Raw genomic sequence first — 18,444 nt, 5'->3', positions numbered from 1 at the left:
AGATGACCGCTGAGTTAGTTGTACGCGACAGACACCCTCTGTCCCAGAATGCATCTTGACAATACATCTTTGAAAAAGCGGCGCGGCTAATTCAAGATGGCGGAGATGGACCAGCTGTTAGATGAGAGTAAGTAATAACACGAATTTTACAACACGTTTAAGGTGCCAATGCTACTCTGTGAGGTAATTTGTTGTTTAAGGCCTGATGTTATTACTCGGTTATCAGGCCTTATATACTTGTCGCACCCCCCCCCCCCCCCATGAAGTGTTTGTAAGCTCTCGATGTCTAGACTGAAAAGCTAGCTAGTGAGCTAATGCTTGTTAGTTACTAAGTTTAGCTAGCTAGTTATCGGCTAACGTTAACTAGCTAAGTTACACTAAACATAATTAGGCGATGGTCATAATTGCTAGCAAAATTATAGCAACCTTGTAGTCCGTTAGCTAAAGACTAAACTAGCTAATGTTACCTAGCTGAGTTTGAGTGTTCTGTTCATTTCTGAATCTTTTTATCCACTCACATTTTTGAGCCAAGGGTGTAACTAACGCTAAATTATGGGATAATAATTACCCAACCATGATGAGAGGTCTAACTTACTGTTGTTGTAATAACACATTCTAGTTAGCAAGTTGCTTAAATTATCCACTGTTCCCTAAAATATATACTTAGGTTTCTTGCTGCTATCATCTAAAAACAAGCCGCCGATTCAGCGTCTTATCTAAAGCCACTGACAGAACAGCTGTCTAGTGGGTGATGTGAGGCGTCATACTGTGTTGGCTTGCTGTCATCTGACATATTTTTCTGGTAACCTATCAAAGCCACAATGACTGCCAGTTTCCTAGGTATTATTTAGAGGGTATATCTGCAGTTGAACAATAACAAAGCAAATTCCCTGCCCCTGTTTGGTAAAATGCTGAGGGATGGGGGGTGAACTGTATTTTGTGGGCACCCGATTGGCTCAGCGGTTTTAGGCACTGCATCTCAGTGCAAGAGGCGTCAGTCACTACAGTCTCTGGTTCGAATCCAGACTATCACATCCGGCTGTGATTGGGAGTCCCTAAGGGCGGTGCACAATTTAGCCCAGCGTCGTCCGGGTTTGGCCGGGGTAGGCCGTCATAGTAAATAAGAATTTGTTTTTAGCTGACATGCCTAGTTAAATAAAGGTAAAATAAATATAAAATCTCAAATTCATAGAGCTAGCTATGGATGCAAGGAATGACCATCCATGATATAAAAATGATAGTTTTAAGCAATTTTTTACTCGGTCAATACATGTTTTTTTTTGTTGGTACATTTACTGTTTATAAATATTGCATTAAAACAGGCATATATTTTGGGTTCTGATGGGGTAAGACAGTTAGCTCATGAGGAATTTATGGGTTATATTCAATAATTGATGGGTAAATATAATTAAGTCCCAAAAATTGATGTTTGACTGCAGATTGCCTCTTTAACTAGCATTATAATTTAACTCTCTACAATCTCAGACGACCTGCTATTCTTTCCATCTGTGTATCTACCTTTGTCTGTTCAAGGTAGCCTTTCTCAATAATTGACCCTTACTTAGGTTCATAAAAATGACATTCTCTCCAATAGGCATTGTTTTGTGTCACAACACTTTTAGTTTTTGCATACAGATGTCCCTGGGCTAAAGTGTAAATCATAGTCCACAGACTCCGAAGTTCCATTGTGACATAGCTACAAGGCTCTGAGACCACCATCTGCGCACCTCCCCACAATTCTCAACCTATTAATTTGAATGTGTTGGAGAAATTGCTTGAGCTGGGCTGAGAATTCAAAAAGTATGAAAGCCAATGGTTCAATATTCTAGAACACTGCAGTGCATAGTGAATAATAGCGCACATAGAACAGATCTACTGCTTCTTAGACTTGCTTTCAATAAGAATGACAGATCTATAACTCACATTTCGATGTGAATTTGGTCAGGTTGCCCAAAAAGTTACGTATTGCAGTTCTATCTGAGATATCTACTGCAGCCCTCATCCTCCACATACAACACCTGTTCTGCCATTCACATTCTGTTAAACCTGTTGGGGCTAGGGGGCAGTATTGAGAATTTTGAAAAAAATATGTGCCCATTTTAACTGCCTCCTACACATACTCAGAAGCTAGGATAGGCATATTATTATTAATAGATTTGGATAGAAAACACTCTGAATTTTCTAAAACTGTTTGATTGGTGTCTGTAAGTATAACAGAACTCATATGGCAGTCAAAACCCTGAGACAAATTCTAACAGTAAGTGGATATCTGATGTGTTGAATTACTTTTATGCCTATGCCATTGAAACACACAGGGACGTATTAATCATTTAGCACTTCCTACGCCATCCACTAGATGTCAACAGTCTTTACAGTGGTTTGAGTCTTCTACTGTGAAAACTGACCGAACGAGAGGCCTGGTAAGTTGGTCATAAGCGGATGGCCTATACTGCTATGGTGCGCGAGTGCATGTTTGTGTACTCTCGTTCCAATACGTTTTAAAAGAGAATGCAATCGTCCGCCTTGAATATTATTGAAGTTCTGATTGAAAAAGGCCCTAATGATTTATGCTATACAACGTTTGACATGTTTGAACGAACGTAAATATTTTTTCCCCCCCTCTTTGGTGAAGACAATTCCGGCGGGCGACGTTCATGTTTTTGAGTAGCCTACAGGACGCGCTAACACAGCTTTTTTGGACATAAATTATGAGCTTTTTCGAACAAAACTACATTTGTTATGGACCTGGGATTCCTGGAAGTGCCTTCTGATGAACATAATCAAAGGTAAGGGAATATTTACATAGTATTTTTGATTTTTGATCTCCAACATGGCGCCTAGTCTGTATCGCCAAGCCTATTTTTCTGAGCACAGCACCTCGTTTATTGCAAAGTGTGATTTTCCCAGTAAAGTTATTTTTAAATCTGGCAATGCGGTTGCGTTCACGAGATGTTAACCGCTCTAGGGTAGGTGGCACCAAATCGTCCCACCTACGTAACAGCCAATGTAATCCCGTGGCGCGTTATTCAAAAACCTCAAATGCAAAAACTTCAATTTTTCAAACGTATGACTATTTTACACCATTTTAAAGACAAGACTCTCGTTAATCTAACCACACTGTCCAATTTCAAAAAGGCTTTACAACGAAAGCAAAACATTAGATTATGTCAGCAGAGTACCCAGCCAGAAATAATCAGACACCCATTTTTCAAGCTAGCATATAATGTCACATAAACCCAAACCACAGCTAAATGCAGCACTAACCTTTGATGATCTTCATCAGATGACAACCCTAGGACATTATGTTATACAATACATGCATGTTTTGTTCAATCAAGTTCATATTTATATCAAAAACCAGCTTTTTACATTAGCATGTGACTAGCATTCCCACCGAACACTGCCGGTGAATTTACTAAATTACTCACGATAAACGTTCACAAAAAACATAACAATTATTTTAAGAATTATAGATACAGAACTCCTCTATGCACTCGATATGTCCGATTTTAAAATAGCTTTTCGGTGAAAGCACATTTTGCAATATTCTCAGTAGATAGCCCGGCATCACAGGGCTAGCTATTTAGACACCCAGCAAGTTTAGCACTCAGCAAAGTCACATTTACTATAAGAAAAATGTTATTACCTTTGCTGTTCTTCGTCAGAATGCACTCCCAGGACTTCTACTTCAATAACAAATGTTGGTTTGGTTCAAAATAATCCATAGTTATATCCAAACAGCGGCGTTTTGTTCGTGCGTTCAAGACACTATCCGAAAGGGTAAATAAGGGTGACGAGCATGGCGCAATTCGTGACAAAAAAATTCTAAATATTCCATTACCGTACTTCGAAGCATGTCAACCGCTGTTTAAAATGAATTTTTATGCCATTTTTCTCGTAAAAAAGCGATAATATTCCGACCGGGATTCTGCGTTTAGGTAAACAGACGAAAGAAAATAAAGCATTCTGTCGACTCGGGCACGCGCCTAAGCCCATAGTACTCTGATCGGCCACTTGCCAAAAGCGATAATGTGTTTCAGCCAGAGGCTGCCTCGATATCGTTCAGCTTTTTCCCGGGCTCTGAGAGCCTATGGGAGCCGTAGGAAGTGTCACGTTATTGCAAAGATCCTCAGTCTTCAATAAAAAGAGCCAAGATGAAACACAAGTTGTCAGACAGGCCACTTCCTGCATGGAATCTTCTCAGGTTTTGGCCTGCCATTTGAGTTCTGTTATACTCACAGACACCATTCAAACAGTTTTAGAAACTTTAGGTTGTTTTCTATCCAAAGCCAATAATTATATGCATATTCTAGTTACTGGGCAGGAGTAGTAACCAGATTAAATCGGGTACGTTTTTTATCAGGCCGTGTCAATACTGCCCCCTAGCCCTAACAGGTTAATCTATAATTCTTTGAATGACAATATAATATTTTACCAATGGTTTCGAATAGTAATTATTTAATTTGTTGTGCTGATTGACTGGCGGTATTGGAGGGAAAATATTTTCTCAACATCAACGCCATTGTAAAATGCTGATTTTGGATATAAATATGAACTTGAGAGAACAAAAAATGCATGTATTGTCTAACATAATGTCCTAGGAGTGTCATCTGATGAAGATTGTCAAAGGTTAGTGCATAATTTTAGCTGTTTTTCTGCTTTTGGTGACGCCCGTCTTTGCATTGACAAAAAATTACACACAGCTATTTTCAATGTACTGTCCTAACATAACTTTATTCTTTCGCCGTAAAGCCTTTTTGAAATCGGACAAGATTAAGGAGATGTTAAGGAGATGTTTATCTTTCAAAGGGTGTAAGATAGTTGTATGTTTGAGAAATTTGAATTCTGACATTTAATTGTTTTCAAATTTGGCGCCCTTGATATTTCACCTGTTGTTGATAGGGTGTACCAGAACAAAACATTGCGGTCCATATTAGATTTAGATTTGGGGCGGGGGTTAACATGTAAAAACTGGATTTAATAGTTGGGGGAAAAGTAAGGAACTTGTCTGCCCTGCATTAAAGACCAAAATTGTAATGAAGTATACCAGTTTCATTTAAATGGACAGCGGAACACCTTACCAATATCCAATGGTAGCGCCTGGCGCGAAATACGAAAAACCTTAAATGCTATAATTTCAAATTTCTCAAACATATGACTATTTTACACCATTTGAAAGATAAGACTTTCCTTTATCTAACCACATTGTCCGATTTCAAAAAGGCTTTACAGCGAAAGCTAAACATTAGATTATGTCAGGAGAGTACCCAGCCAGAAATAATCAGACACCCATTTTTCAAGCTAGCATATATGTCACAAAAACCAAAACCACAGCTAAATGCAGCACTAACCTTTGATGATCTTCATCAGATGACACTCCTAGGACATTATGTTATACAATATATGCATGTTTTGTTCAATCAAGTTCATATTTATATCAAAAACCAGCTTTTTACATTAGCATGTTTTGTTCAGAACTAGCATACCCACCGCAAACTTCCGGTTTATTTACTAAATTACTCACGATTAACGTTGACAAAAAACATAATTATTTTAAGAATTATAGATACAGAACTCCTTTATGCAATCGCGGTGTCAGATTTTAAAATAGCTTTTCGGTGAAAGCACATTTTGCAATATTCTGAGTAGATATCACGGCTAGCTAATTTGACACCCACCAAGTTTGGCCCTCACCAAACTCAGATTTACTATAAGAAAAATTTGATTACCTTTGCTGTTCTTCGTCAGAATGCACTCCCAGGACTTCTACTTCAACACCCAATGTTTTGGTTCTAAATAATCCATAGTTATATCCAAATAGCTCAGTTTTGTTCGTGCGTTCAAGTCACTATCCGATGGGTGACGCGCCGGCGCGTATCGTGACAAAACATTTCATTACCGTACTTCGAAGCATGTCAAACGCTGTTTAAAATCAATTTTTATGCGATTTTTCTTGTAAAACAGCGATAATATTCCGACCGGGAGACCTTTTTTTTGTTCAAACACTGAAAATTGAAAATTGAGTTTTCACATGCACGCGCGCTCACCCGTGTCATTTGTTCTCAGAACGACCACTTTCCAAGAGCTCTACTGTTTTTCAGCCAGGGACTGCAGAGTCATCATTCCCCGTTCTGGCGCCTTCTGAGAGCCTATGGGAGCCTTAGAAAATGTCACGTTCCAGCAGAGATCCTCTGTTTTCGATAAAGAGCCTATAGAAGGCCAAGAAATGGTCAGAGAGGGCACTTCCTGTAGGGAATCTTCTCAGGTTTTGGCCTGCCATATGAGTTCTGTTATACTCACAGACACCATTCAAACAGTTTTAGAAGCTTTAGGGTATTTTCTATCCAAATCAAACAATTATATGCATATTCTAGTTTCTGGGCAGGAGTAATAACCAGATTAAATCGGGTACGTTTTTTTATCTGGCCGTGAAAATACTGCCCCATATCCTAAACAGGTTAATGCGTTTGAGCCAATCAGTTGTGTTGTGACAAGGTATGGGGTGGTATACAGAAGATAGCCCTATTTGGTAGAAGACCAAGTTCATATTATGGCAAGAACCGCTCAAATAAGCAAAGAGAAACAACAGTCCATCATTACCTTAAGACATGGTCAGTCAATCCGGAAAAATTTTGTGCAGTTGCAAAAACCATCAAGCCCTATGATCAAACTGGCTGTCATGTGGACCGCCACAGGAAAGGAAGACGCAGAGTTACATCTGCTGCCGAGCATAAGTTCATTAGTTACCAGCCTCAGAAATTGCAGCCCAAATAATTCTTCACAGAGTTCAAGTAAAAGACACATCTCAACATCAACTGTGCAGAGGAGACTGCGTGAATCAGGCCTTCATGGTCAAATTGCTGCAAAGAAACCACTAAAGGACACCTGTAAGAAGAAGAGACTTGCTTGGGCCAAGAAACATGAGCAATAGACGTTAGATCGGTGGAAATCTGTCCTTTGGTCTGATGAGTCCAAATTGGAGATTTTTGGTTCCAACCATCGTGTCTTCGTGAGATGCAGAGTATTTATTTAGAATTCTAGGCACACTTAACCAGCATGATTACCACAGCATTCTGCAGCGATAAGCCGTCCTATTTGGTTTGCGCTTAGTGGGACTATCATTTGTTTTTCAACAGGACAATAACACCACACACCTCCAGGCTGTGTAAGGGCTATTTTACCAAGGAGAGTGATGGCGTTCTGCATCAGATGACCTGGCCTCGACAATCACCCAACATCAACCCAATTGAGATGGCTTGGGATGAGTTGGACTGCAGTGAAAGAAAAGCAGCCAACAAGTGCTCAGCATATGTGGGAACTCCTTCAAGACTGTTGGAAAAGCATTCCAGGTTAAACTGGTTGAGAGAATGCCAAGAGTGTGCAAAGCTGTCAAGGCGAAAGGTGGCTACTTTGAAGAATATAAAATGTAAAATATATTTTGATTTGTTTCACACTTTTTTGGTTACTACATGATTCCATGTGTTATTTCATGTTTTTGATATCTTCACTATTATTCTACAATGTAGAAAATAGTAAAAATAAAGACAATCCGTCGAATGAGTAGTTTTCCCAACTTTTGACTGGTACTGTATATCACCAGTAGTATATTTACCGTTTGTTTGGTTGCGGTAATTTCTGTTAATGCATTCAATATATTATTATTATTATTCCGGTCTTTTACCGTTCTTATTGTCAGAGTGGACACATTGTTTGCGGCGAGCACAACCTATTCTACACTTGTGAAAGACAAGTTTTGATTTATTTCATTCCATTTAAGAGTTTTGTCACTTTAGTCATTGTTTTTTATTTGGAGTGCTCCAGTCAATGTTGAGTAAGGAAGCGCACTTGATTACGCATAGAAGTAGGCCTATTGGCTACCTGGCCTGCGTGCAAATGTAGGCATAGGAATGTGCCCATTTGGGGATCTGATTAGTGTTTCTGATTGGCCTAACACGCAACCACTAGTTTGAGAAAAACCACAGATCATTAATGTATTCTTCACCTCAAACATGAAGAAAACCAAGTCTGTTTTTACATCAATTGAGAATGCCAACTCCTCAATGTACTTGAAAAATCTTACCAGCTATTTCCCTTTCCATAACCACTTTGCAGGAAAGGGAAACATGTAATGCTCTGATCCTGTGGAAAGTAAAAAATAGGCCTATCTGATTACTTCTTATCCCTTACGCAAATACCCTACAGTGGTATCTGTCCTGAGCTCACTGCCTCAGGAAACTCTGAGGAGCCCAGAATATTTTATACAATGTTGCAAGGAGCTTCCAGCTGGACCCAAGTTAATAGTTGATTCAATGTTTCAAGTTTGTGGTAGACAGGCCATTTGTAGCCCAATGTGATTTATAAGGTATTTATTTTTATCAGGATATTTTCTACCTGCATGCTGCAATGGTTTTGTCTGTTGGCTTTAAAGGCTATTTTTACATAGTTGGCAATAGAAGTTACTTTTTAGGTTTATCATTTTCATTTAGATTTGGATAGAATTTTGATTAACCACATGACAATCATTTGAGATACGAAGGCGTTATTATAAAGGAAATTAAACTGTTCCATGAAAATGTGTATATGACTGGCACGCTGATCGGTAGAAATGGTTAGATAAATTGGCATTCCACATGAAAGTTTGCAGACTACTCATTTAGCCTATGAATGGCAACTTCAGGGGAGTAGCGGCAGAATCCACAAAAGCCAATAGGAGTGGGAGGAAGATGGACAGGTAAATTATTTGTCTCAACTGATGTTGACTGTACTTTTTTGGGGGGGGGGGGGGTTGATCTCAGGCTCCCTCTTGAGTCATTTGTCATATTTCATCAAACAGTAAGCTTAAAGCATCAGATACGCTCAATGCATATGTAGTTGATTATATTAAAACACAAACAGTGCATTCGGAAAGTATTCAGACCTCTAGACTTTTCAACATTTTGTTTTGTTAAAGCCTTACTCTAACATTTATTCAATGTTCTAATCAATCTACACACAATATACCATAATTGGTCTAGCCTAAATTAAGTAAATTCAGAGTTGGCCTACAATTATAGTGAATTTGATTTTGAATAGCCTAGTAATATGATTTTTTTTTGATTTTTTTTTTACCTTTTTGCTACAGAATATCTCAACCACTGTTTCCATGTCCTCCCATATCTCCTTCATTCCTTTCTCCAGCGCACAGAGAGAGTGGATGTCAACAGTTTAATTAAATATGTTCTGTTGTGAAAACATGTAACAATTGATGTTCCCCAACAGATTTAACTTGATTTCCCAAATTAAGCACTGGGTAGTTGCAGGAACAGGGTTGGAGAGCCAATGGTATACAGAGTTAAGGGCAATATCACCTGTGGCACCTCAAAATAACCGGAGTAGCCTACCCTCACACCCTCATGAGTGAAAAATTAACCGGCAGGAAAGTGGCCTCCATTCACTCTTCCAGTACATACGGATGACATGTATTTTATCTCTTGCCCGTTTCCTGTCCATTTGATAATGGGCCTTTCTAAATCAAAACTAATTTTACATATTAGTAAAGACGAGATTACATTGAGAATAGTCTGATGGGTGAACATAAGATCACTTGATGAACAGTGTGCAGCCTGAGGCAAGGAACAGACTGCATGCTTTTTTTGCCACTTTCTCAAATCATCAATATCCTATAGTTGCATCATGCAGGCCATATCTTTAGATTTGTAAGGTTTGTTTTATTCACAGCTAAAGTTGCCAAGTAACACTAAATCTAGTGTATAGGACCTGTTTCAAACGATCACTTTTATGTTCAACATAGCCACTTCATCTGAACACACTCGCTCCGGAATGGGAAAAATATCATTTCTATTTGATTCAGTTAAATTATACTCTTACTATAAAAATTATATAATTTTAAATAATGGCACAGGACTTAAGATTTCTTGTCAGCTAAATGAACAAGCATGCAGCCTATGGCATGGAGCATAGACAGATAACTCATATTCTGTTCTTCTGAAATAAATGTTCTACATATCATGTTTCTTTAGACCTGCCTAAAATAAATGGATTTATTGTGATGGTGTATATTCAATAGATTTATTAGACATAAAAAAAATATATGTTCTAATCAGCTTCTTGGCGGCCTGGGGATGATAAACGTGTTTATGTTAACTAACGGTCAGTTACCGTGAGACCGGCAGTCTTCTGCATGACAATCAGCTGCTGACAAAATTACATGGGACTCCAGACACCCATGCCATAGACTGTTCACTCTGCTACATCCGGCAAACGATACCAGAGCATCGGCTCTCAGACCAACAGGCTCAGAGACAGCTTCTACCTCCAAGCAAGAAGACTGCTAAATATTCAATTAATGGTACCCAAACTATCTGCACTGCCTCTACGCACACTCACTAGACTATATACAATTGAAGTCGGAAGTTTACATACACCTTAGCCAAATACATTTAAACTCAGTTTTTCACAATTCATGACATGCAATCCTAGTAAAAATTCCATGTCTTAGGTCAGTTAGGATCACCACTTTATTTTTAGAATGTGAAATGTCAGAATAATAGTAGTGAGAATGATTTATTTCAGCTTTTCTTTCATCACATTCCCCACTGGGTCAGAAGTTTACATGCACTCAATTAGTATTTGATAGCATTGCCTTTAAATTGTTGAACTTGGGTCAAACGTTTCGAGTAGCCTTCCACAAGCTTCCCACAATAAGGTGGGTGAATTTTGGCCCTTTCCTCCTGACAGAGCTGGTGTCACTGAGTCAGGTTTGCTCGCACATGCTTTTTCATTTTTTTTTTTTCAGAGCTTTGTGATGTCCACTCCAATACCTTGACTTTGTTGTCCTTAAGCCATTTTGCCACAACTTTGGAAGTATGCTTGGGGTCATAGTCCATTTGGAAGACCCATTTGCAACCAAGCTTTAACTTCCTGACTGATGTTTTAATTTGTTCACATAATTGTCCTTCCTTACGATGTCATCTATTTTGTGAAGTGCACCAGTCCCTCCTGCAGCAAAGCACCCCCACAACATGATGCTGCCACCCCCCGTTCTTCACGGTTTCGATGCTGTTTTTCGGCTTGCAAGCCTCCCCCTTTTTCCTCCAAACATAACGATGGTCATTATGGCCAAACAGTTCTATTTTTGTTTCATCAGACTAGAGGACATTTCTCCAAAAACTACGTTCTTTGTTCTCATGTGCAGATGCAAACTGTAGTCTGGCTATTTTATGGTGGTTTTGGAGCAGTGGCTTCTTCCTTGCTTAGCGGCCTTTCAGGTTATGTCGATATAGGACTCGTTTTACTGTGGATATAGGTACTTTTTTACCTGTTTCATCCAGCATCTTCACAAGGTCCTTTGCTGCTGTTCATTTTTCGCACCAAAGTACATTTATCTCTAGGAGACAGAACGCGTCTCCTTCCTGACCGGTATGACGGCTGCGTGGTTCCATGGTGTTTATACTTGCGTACTATTGTGTGTATAGATGAATGTGGTACCTTCAGGCATTTGTAAATTGCTCCCAAGGATGAACCAGACTTGTGGAGGTCTAAAAAAAAAAATATTAAAAAAATTCAGAGGTCTTGGCTGATTTTCCCATGATGTCAAGCAAAGAGGCACTGAGTTTGAAGGTAGGCCTTGAAATACATCCACAGGTACACATCCAATTGACTCAAATGATGTCAATTAGCCTATCAGAAGCTTCTAAAGCCATGACATCATTTTCTGGAGTTTTCCAAGCTGTTTGAAGGCACAGTCAACTTACTGTATGTAAACTTCTGACCCAATGGAATTGTGATACAGTGAATTATAAGTGAAATAATCTGTCTGTAAACAATTGTTGGAAAAATGACTTGTGTCATGCACAAAGTAGATGTCCTAACCGATTTGCCAAAACTATAGTTTGTAACAAGACATTTGTGGAGTGGTTGAAAAACAAACAAGTTTTAATGACTCCAACCTAAGTGTGTGTAAACTTCCGACTTCAACTGTATACACTCTCACACACAAAACCCACACACATTCACACATACCGACACAACACACATACACTCACACATAATTTGCTGCTGCTACTCTGTTCATTTTACTCTGATCTGTTCTGATGCCTAGTCACTTTACCCTTCCTTTGTGTACAGTGCATTACAAATCAGCAGCTCTTCACAATGCTTGAAGCACAGTGCTGTTTATGACTTCAAGCCTATCAACTCCCGAGATTGGCTGGCAATACTATAATGCCTATAAGAACATCCAATAGTCAAAGGTATATGAAATACAAATGGTATAGAGATAAATAGTCCTATAACTACAACCTAAAACTTCTTAACTGGGAATATTGAAGACTCATGTTAAAAGGAATCACCGGCTTTCATATGCTCATGTTCTGAGCAAGAAACTTAAACATTAGCTTTTTTACAAGGCACATATTGCACTTTTACTTCTCTAACACCATTTTTGCATTATTTTAACCAAACTGAACATGTTTCATTATTTGATACTAAATTTATTTTATTTATGTATTATATTAAGTTAGTGTTCATTCAGTATTGTTGTAATTGTCATTATTACAAATGTGTGTATATATAAAAAGTGGCTATTTTTTCTTTTTTAAATCGATATCAGCTTTTATTGGTCCTTCAATAATCGGTGTCAGCTTTTATTGGTCCTCCAATAATCGGTGTCGGTGTTGAAAAATCATCGGTCGACCTCTATTTCTTACGTTACAGCCTTATTCTAAAATGGATAAAATTGTTTTTCCTAACTCATCAATCTACACACAATACCCCATAATGACAAAGCAAAAACAAGTTTTTTTAAATGTTTGCAAAAACAAAAAATGAAATAACATTTACATCAGTATTCAGACTCTTTACTTTGTACTTTGTTGAAGGAAATGAAACTGTTCCATGAAAATGTGCATATGACTGGCACACAGATCGGTAGAAATGGTTAGATAAAATGGCATTCCACATGATACGTTTGCAGGCTTCGGCAGCGATTAAAGCCTAGAGTCTTCTTGGGTATGACGCTACAAGCTTGGCACACCTGTACTTGAGACTTGTCCTAAAGTCACGACTGCGTTGTCTTGGCTGTGTGCTTAGGGTCATTGTCCTGTTGGAAGGTGAACCTTCACCCCAGTCTGATGTCCTGAGCCCTATGGAGCAGGTTTTCATCAAGGATATCTCTGTACTTTGCTCTGTTCATCTTTCCCTTGATCCTGACTAGTCTCCCAGACCCTGCTGCTGAAAAACCTTCCCACAGCATGATGTTGCCACCACCATGCTTCACTATAGGGATGGTGCCATGTTTCCACCAGACGTGACGCTTGGCATTCAGGCCAAAGAGTTCAGTCTTGGTTTCATCGGGGAATTTTGTTTCTCTTGGGTTAAAGTCCTTTCGATGCCTTTTGGCAAACTCCAAGCGGGCTGTCATGTGCATTTTTTAATGAGTGGCTTCTGTCTGGCCACTACAATGAAGGCCTGATTGGTGGAGTGCTGCAGAGATGGTTGTCCTTCTGGAAGGTTCTCCCATCTCCACAGAGGAACTCTGGAGCTCTGTCAGAGTGACCATTGGGTTCTTGGTCACTTCCCTGTCAAAGGCCCTTCTCCCCATATTGCTCAGTTTGGCCAGGCGGCCAGCTCTAGGAAGAGTCTTGGTGGTTCCAAACTTCATCCATTTAAGAATGATGGAGGCCACTGTGTTCTTACGGACCTTCAATGCAGCAGAGACTTTTTTTTTGTACCCTTCCCCAGACCTACCCTTCCCCTCAACACAATCATTTCTTGGAGCGCTAATGACAATTCCTTCGAACTGGTGGCTTGGTTTTTGCTCTGACATGCACTGTCATCTGTGGGACCATATATAGACAGGTGTGTGCCTTTCCAAATCATGTCCAATCAGCTGAATTCACCACAGGTGGACGCCGATCAAGGATGATCAATGTAAACAGGATGCACCTGAGCTCAATTGTGTGTAGATATTATTTTTTGATCAATTTTAGAATAAGGCTGCAATGTAACAATGTGGAAAAAGTCAAGTTCTGAATTATTTATTTAACTAGGCAAGTCCGTTAAGAACAAATTATTATTTATAATGACGGCCTACACCGGCCAAACCCTAACCAGGACGATGCTGGGCCAATTGTGCGCCGCCCTATGGGTCTCCCGATCACGGCCGGTTGTGATACAGCCTGGGATCGAACCAGGGTCTGTAGTGCCTTAGAACGCTGAGCCACTCGGGAGCCAATACTTTCCAAATGCATTGTATCTACCTCAAATGTCTCATATTTCTGCACGCTGATGTGGTACTGGTACTCTTTATAGAGTTCCTTAAAGTATTCATACCCCTTATTCGAGATTATATTTCAGCCTCAATTCAAAATGGATTAAATAGATTTACACAAAATACCCCATAATGACAAAGTGAAAACCGTTTTTTACAATTTGTTAGCATCTGTATTTCATTTTCAATACATTTGCTATCTCATTTACATTAGTATTCACACCCCTGAGTAAGTACTTTGTAGAAGAACCTTTTTGGCAGATATTACAGTTGAGTCATTCTGGGTAAGACTAAGTGCTTTACACACTTGGATTATGCAACATTTGTCTTTTAAAAAAATATAATTTTCAAAATTCTTCAGCGTCTGTCAAATTGGTTGTTGATTCATTTTCAGGTCTTGCCATACATTTTCATGTAGATTTAAGTCAAAACTTTAACTTGGCCACTCAAACATTCACTGTCTTTTTGTTAAGCAACCCCAGTGTAGATTTGGCCATGTGTTTTAGGTTATTGTCATGCTCAAAGGTGAATTCATCTCCCAGTGTCAGGTGGAAGCAGACTGAACTAGTTTTTCCTCTAAGATTTTGCTTAGCTCCCTTCAGTTTCTTTTTTTACCCTGAAAATCTCCCCAAACCTTAATGTTTACAAGCATACCCATAACATGATATGGCTATGCTTGAAATTATGGAGAGTGGTACTCAGTAAAGTATTGTATTTGCCCCAAACATATTCGGGACAAAAAGTATTGCTTTGCCACGTTTTTACAGTATTACTTTAGTGCCTTGTTGCAAACAGGATGCATGTTTTGGAATATTTGTTTGTTCTGTACAGGCTTCCATCTTTTCACTGTCTTTTAGGATAGTAGTTTCTGGAGTAACTACAATGTTGTTGATCTGTCCTCAGTTTTCTCCTATCACAGCCATTAAACTATATTAAACTCTGCAACTGTTATAAAGTCACCATTGGCCTCATGTTTAAATCCCTGAGCGGTTTCCTTCGTTTCCGGTAACTGAGTTAGGAAGGACACCTGTGTCTTTGTAGTGACTAGGTGTATTGATACAAACTGTAATTAATAACTTCACAATGCTTAAAGTGATATTCATTGTCTGTTTTTATAATTTGTTTACCCATCTACCAATAGGTGCCCTTCTTTATGAGGCATTGGAAAACCTCCCTGATCTTTGTGGTTGAATCAGTGTTTGAAATGCACTTCTCTACTGGGGGACCTTACAGATGATTGTATATGTGGGGTACAGAAATGAGGTAGACATTAAAAACATAATGTTAAACACTATTAGAGTCCTTTATTATGTGAATTTTCAAAATGTTTATTTAACTAGGCAAGTCAGTTACGATCAAATTACCCCGGTCAAACCCTCCCCTAACTTGTTAAGCACATTTTTACTCCAGAATGTATTGTGGCTTGCCGTAAGAAAGGGTTTTGAATACCTTTCATTAATTTGTAAAAAAGAAAATGTGTGTGTATATATAATTCCACTTTGACATTTTGGTGTAGAGTGTGTGTGTTTGTGTGTGTGTGTGTGGGGGGGAGACCAGTGACACAAACATCTTAATTTATACTATTTTTAATTCAGGCTACAATACAATAATGTGGAAAAAGTCAATGTGTTTGTGAACTTTCTGAATAGCTCCATTCTTGTGCATACATTTTTTTTCCTGTTCTTACTATTTTTATCTTTAATCTCTGCAATGTTAGGAAGGGCTCGTAAGAAAGCATTTACTGTGAAGTCTACACCAGTTGTGACAAAAAAAATTCCCAATCACTATTTAATAGAACATCCAATTGTGTTGTTTTTCTAAGTGAACAACAATGCTTAAACCACATTGAGGTCTTTAGTTCAGGTGCGCACCATCCAGACTGTTGTGTGGCTAGTGGTGTTGTAGCACACTTGTGATGGAGTTTTCTACACAAATGGCCACTGGATTAATGCAAGTATGTGTGATTCTGCCAGGTAGGCATAGGTTACGTTGCTGATACCTTTCAATTGCCCGAAAGGGTTAGGCCTGTGGTCACCAACCTTTTCTGAGTCAAGATCACTTTTGCAGTTTTACCTTAACCTCACACAAACAGTTTTGTAGGAATGAGGTTTGGGCAGTAGGCCTAATACATTATCACACCATATTGGGTTTATGATTGGCCTGCCAATATTGTAAATCAGACCATATTATTTTTCAAAACTCGAGCTTTGATGAAATAGATCAGTTGGTTTAGCACTTGTGAGGCACTGTGAAGCATGATTTGAAATAATTAGCTTTTTTATTTTACTGGACTGATGGTACCTGCATCTGATGGTCAACGAGGTCAAATCACAAAGTCCGTGATCTTCAGGTCGAAAAGTAGGGGCTCTAGAAAGATGCCCGAGTTTCCGACTTGGAATTCTGATTTTTCCCAACCGCCACTCATGGGCACTGCTCTCCTTCCTTTCCTCCGGTGAGACTGACCAGAGAGCGGGGACACCGTCTTCCACCTGATGGCGAAACTCAAGTCGAACCGCATGTCTCATGCACAAATTCATGTTGTTCCTATGACCAGAGAAAGTTAAATATTCCTTAATATTAAAATCAACACGACGAGCTACTAATAATAATAAAACGCTGGGCTATCAATACTTGGCTACTCATTCATTGCAGCTGCAGCCCGAGCAGAAGTACGGAGAAGAGCATTTTGTAATAGTGTTGAATAAAAACAGTGGTAGTGCTGAATATTAACTTTTAACATGAACTCACTCATAAAAACAGCAGCTCTTTGCTGTATTCGTAGACAGTCTCTCTGTGGTCATGGTTTTAAAAGTTATTAAATCTTACGTAGGCTAGTAACCTATTCAATTTGGCTGTGGCCAGGGTCATGGGAACACTGCTTACCCGGTGCGCAGGACTTTTGAATCAAGTGCACCTACCGGCAACAGCTCCACACGATTTTAAAAAAGGAGCGTAAGCCTTTTATCGTTCGTTGGCTTTTCTACAGAAATATTTGTTGATCGACTAGGAATGCGATCGACCGGTTGGCGACCACTGGGTTAGGTTATTGTAAGGATCGCTAACGGCTACACATTGGTATAGGCCCTACGCGCACCACTCGCAGCAGGGCTCGACATTAACTAACCTGTTAGGGCTAGGGGGCAGTATTTGCACGGCCGGATAAAAAAACGTACCCGATTTAATCTGGTTACTACTCCTGCCCAGTAACTAGAATATGCATATAATTGTTTGATTTGGATAGAAAACACCCTAAAGTTTCTAAAACTGTTTGAATGGTGTCTGTGAGTATAACAGAACTCATATGGCAGTCAAAACCCTGAGACAAATCCTGACAGGAAACTGAAATCTGTGTCGATATCACTTCAAACATTTGCCATTGAAACACACAGGGGCTTGTGATTCATGTAGCACTTCCTATGGCTTCCACTAGATGTCCCCAGTCTTTACAAAGTGGTTTGAGTCTCCTACTATCAAAATTGACTGAAAGAGAGCCTGGTCACAGGGGATGGGCCATTACGATTGTGACGTCGGCGCCCATGGGTACTCTCCCTTTTCGAAACGTTTTGAAAGACAATGCAACCGTCCCAATGGAATATTATTGAAGCCCTGGTTGAAAAAGCCCCTAAAGATTTATGTTATACAACGTTTGACATGTTTGAACGAACTTAAATATATTTTTTTTGCTCATTCCTGACGACAACTCAGATGCACACGGTACATTTTCACTAGCCTTCGGAGCGCGCTAACACTATTGGGACATAAATTATTAACTTTTTTGAACAAAACTACATTTGGTATGGACCTGGGATTCCTAGAAGTGCCTTCTGATAAAGATAATCAAAGGTAAGGGATTATTTACAATAGTATTTTTGATGGTTGATCGTTCCAAGATGGCTCCAACATTTATAGCCTAGACTTTTTTTCTGGGCATACCACGTCGTTTATTGCGAAGTGTGATTTCCCAGTAAAATTATTTTTAAATCTGGCAAAGAGATGGCATTCAAGACATGTTAATCTATAAGTCTTTGAATGACAATATTACATTTTAACAATGTTTTCGAATAGTAATTTTGTAAATTGTAGCGCTAATTAATCGGAAGCATTTGAGGGAAAAGATTTTCTGAACGTCATGCACCGATGTAAAATGCTGTTTTTTTATATAAATATGAACTTTA

At 39.1% G+C, this 18,444-nt stretch overlaps 1 protein-coding gene across 3 annotated transcripts in view; it reads left to right on the top strand.

Moving 5' to 3' along the window:
• The first annotated feature begins 36 nt into the window (after positions 1-36).
• LOC106571760 (protein lin-9 homolog) overlaps positions 37-18,444 on the top strand; it is a 52,044-nt gene continuing 33,636 nt past the window's right edge. Inside the window, exon 1 of one of the 3 annotated variants that reach the window (XM_014145190.3) lies at positions 37-127. In XM_014145190.3, coding sequence (XP_014000665.3) covers positions 122-127 — 6 coding nt within the window. In that variant the 5' untranslated portion in view covers positions 37-121. The remainder of the gene's footprint in view (positions 128-18,444) is intronic. The other 2 variants (XM_014145189.3, XM_082961926.1) reach the window with 2 other exon arrangements.

Source organism: Salmo salar, chromosome 15 (genome assembly GCF_965601325.2).
Source record: "Salmo salar chromosome 15, fSalSal1, whole genome shotgun sequence".
Lineage (NCBI taxonomy): Eukaryota > Metazoa > Chordata > Actinopteri > Salmoniformes > Salmonidae > Salmo > Salmo salar.
Note: the sequence above shows the minus strand (reverse complement) of the source record. Positions and strands in the feature narration are given on the sequence as shown.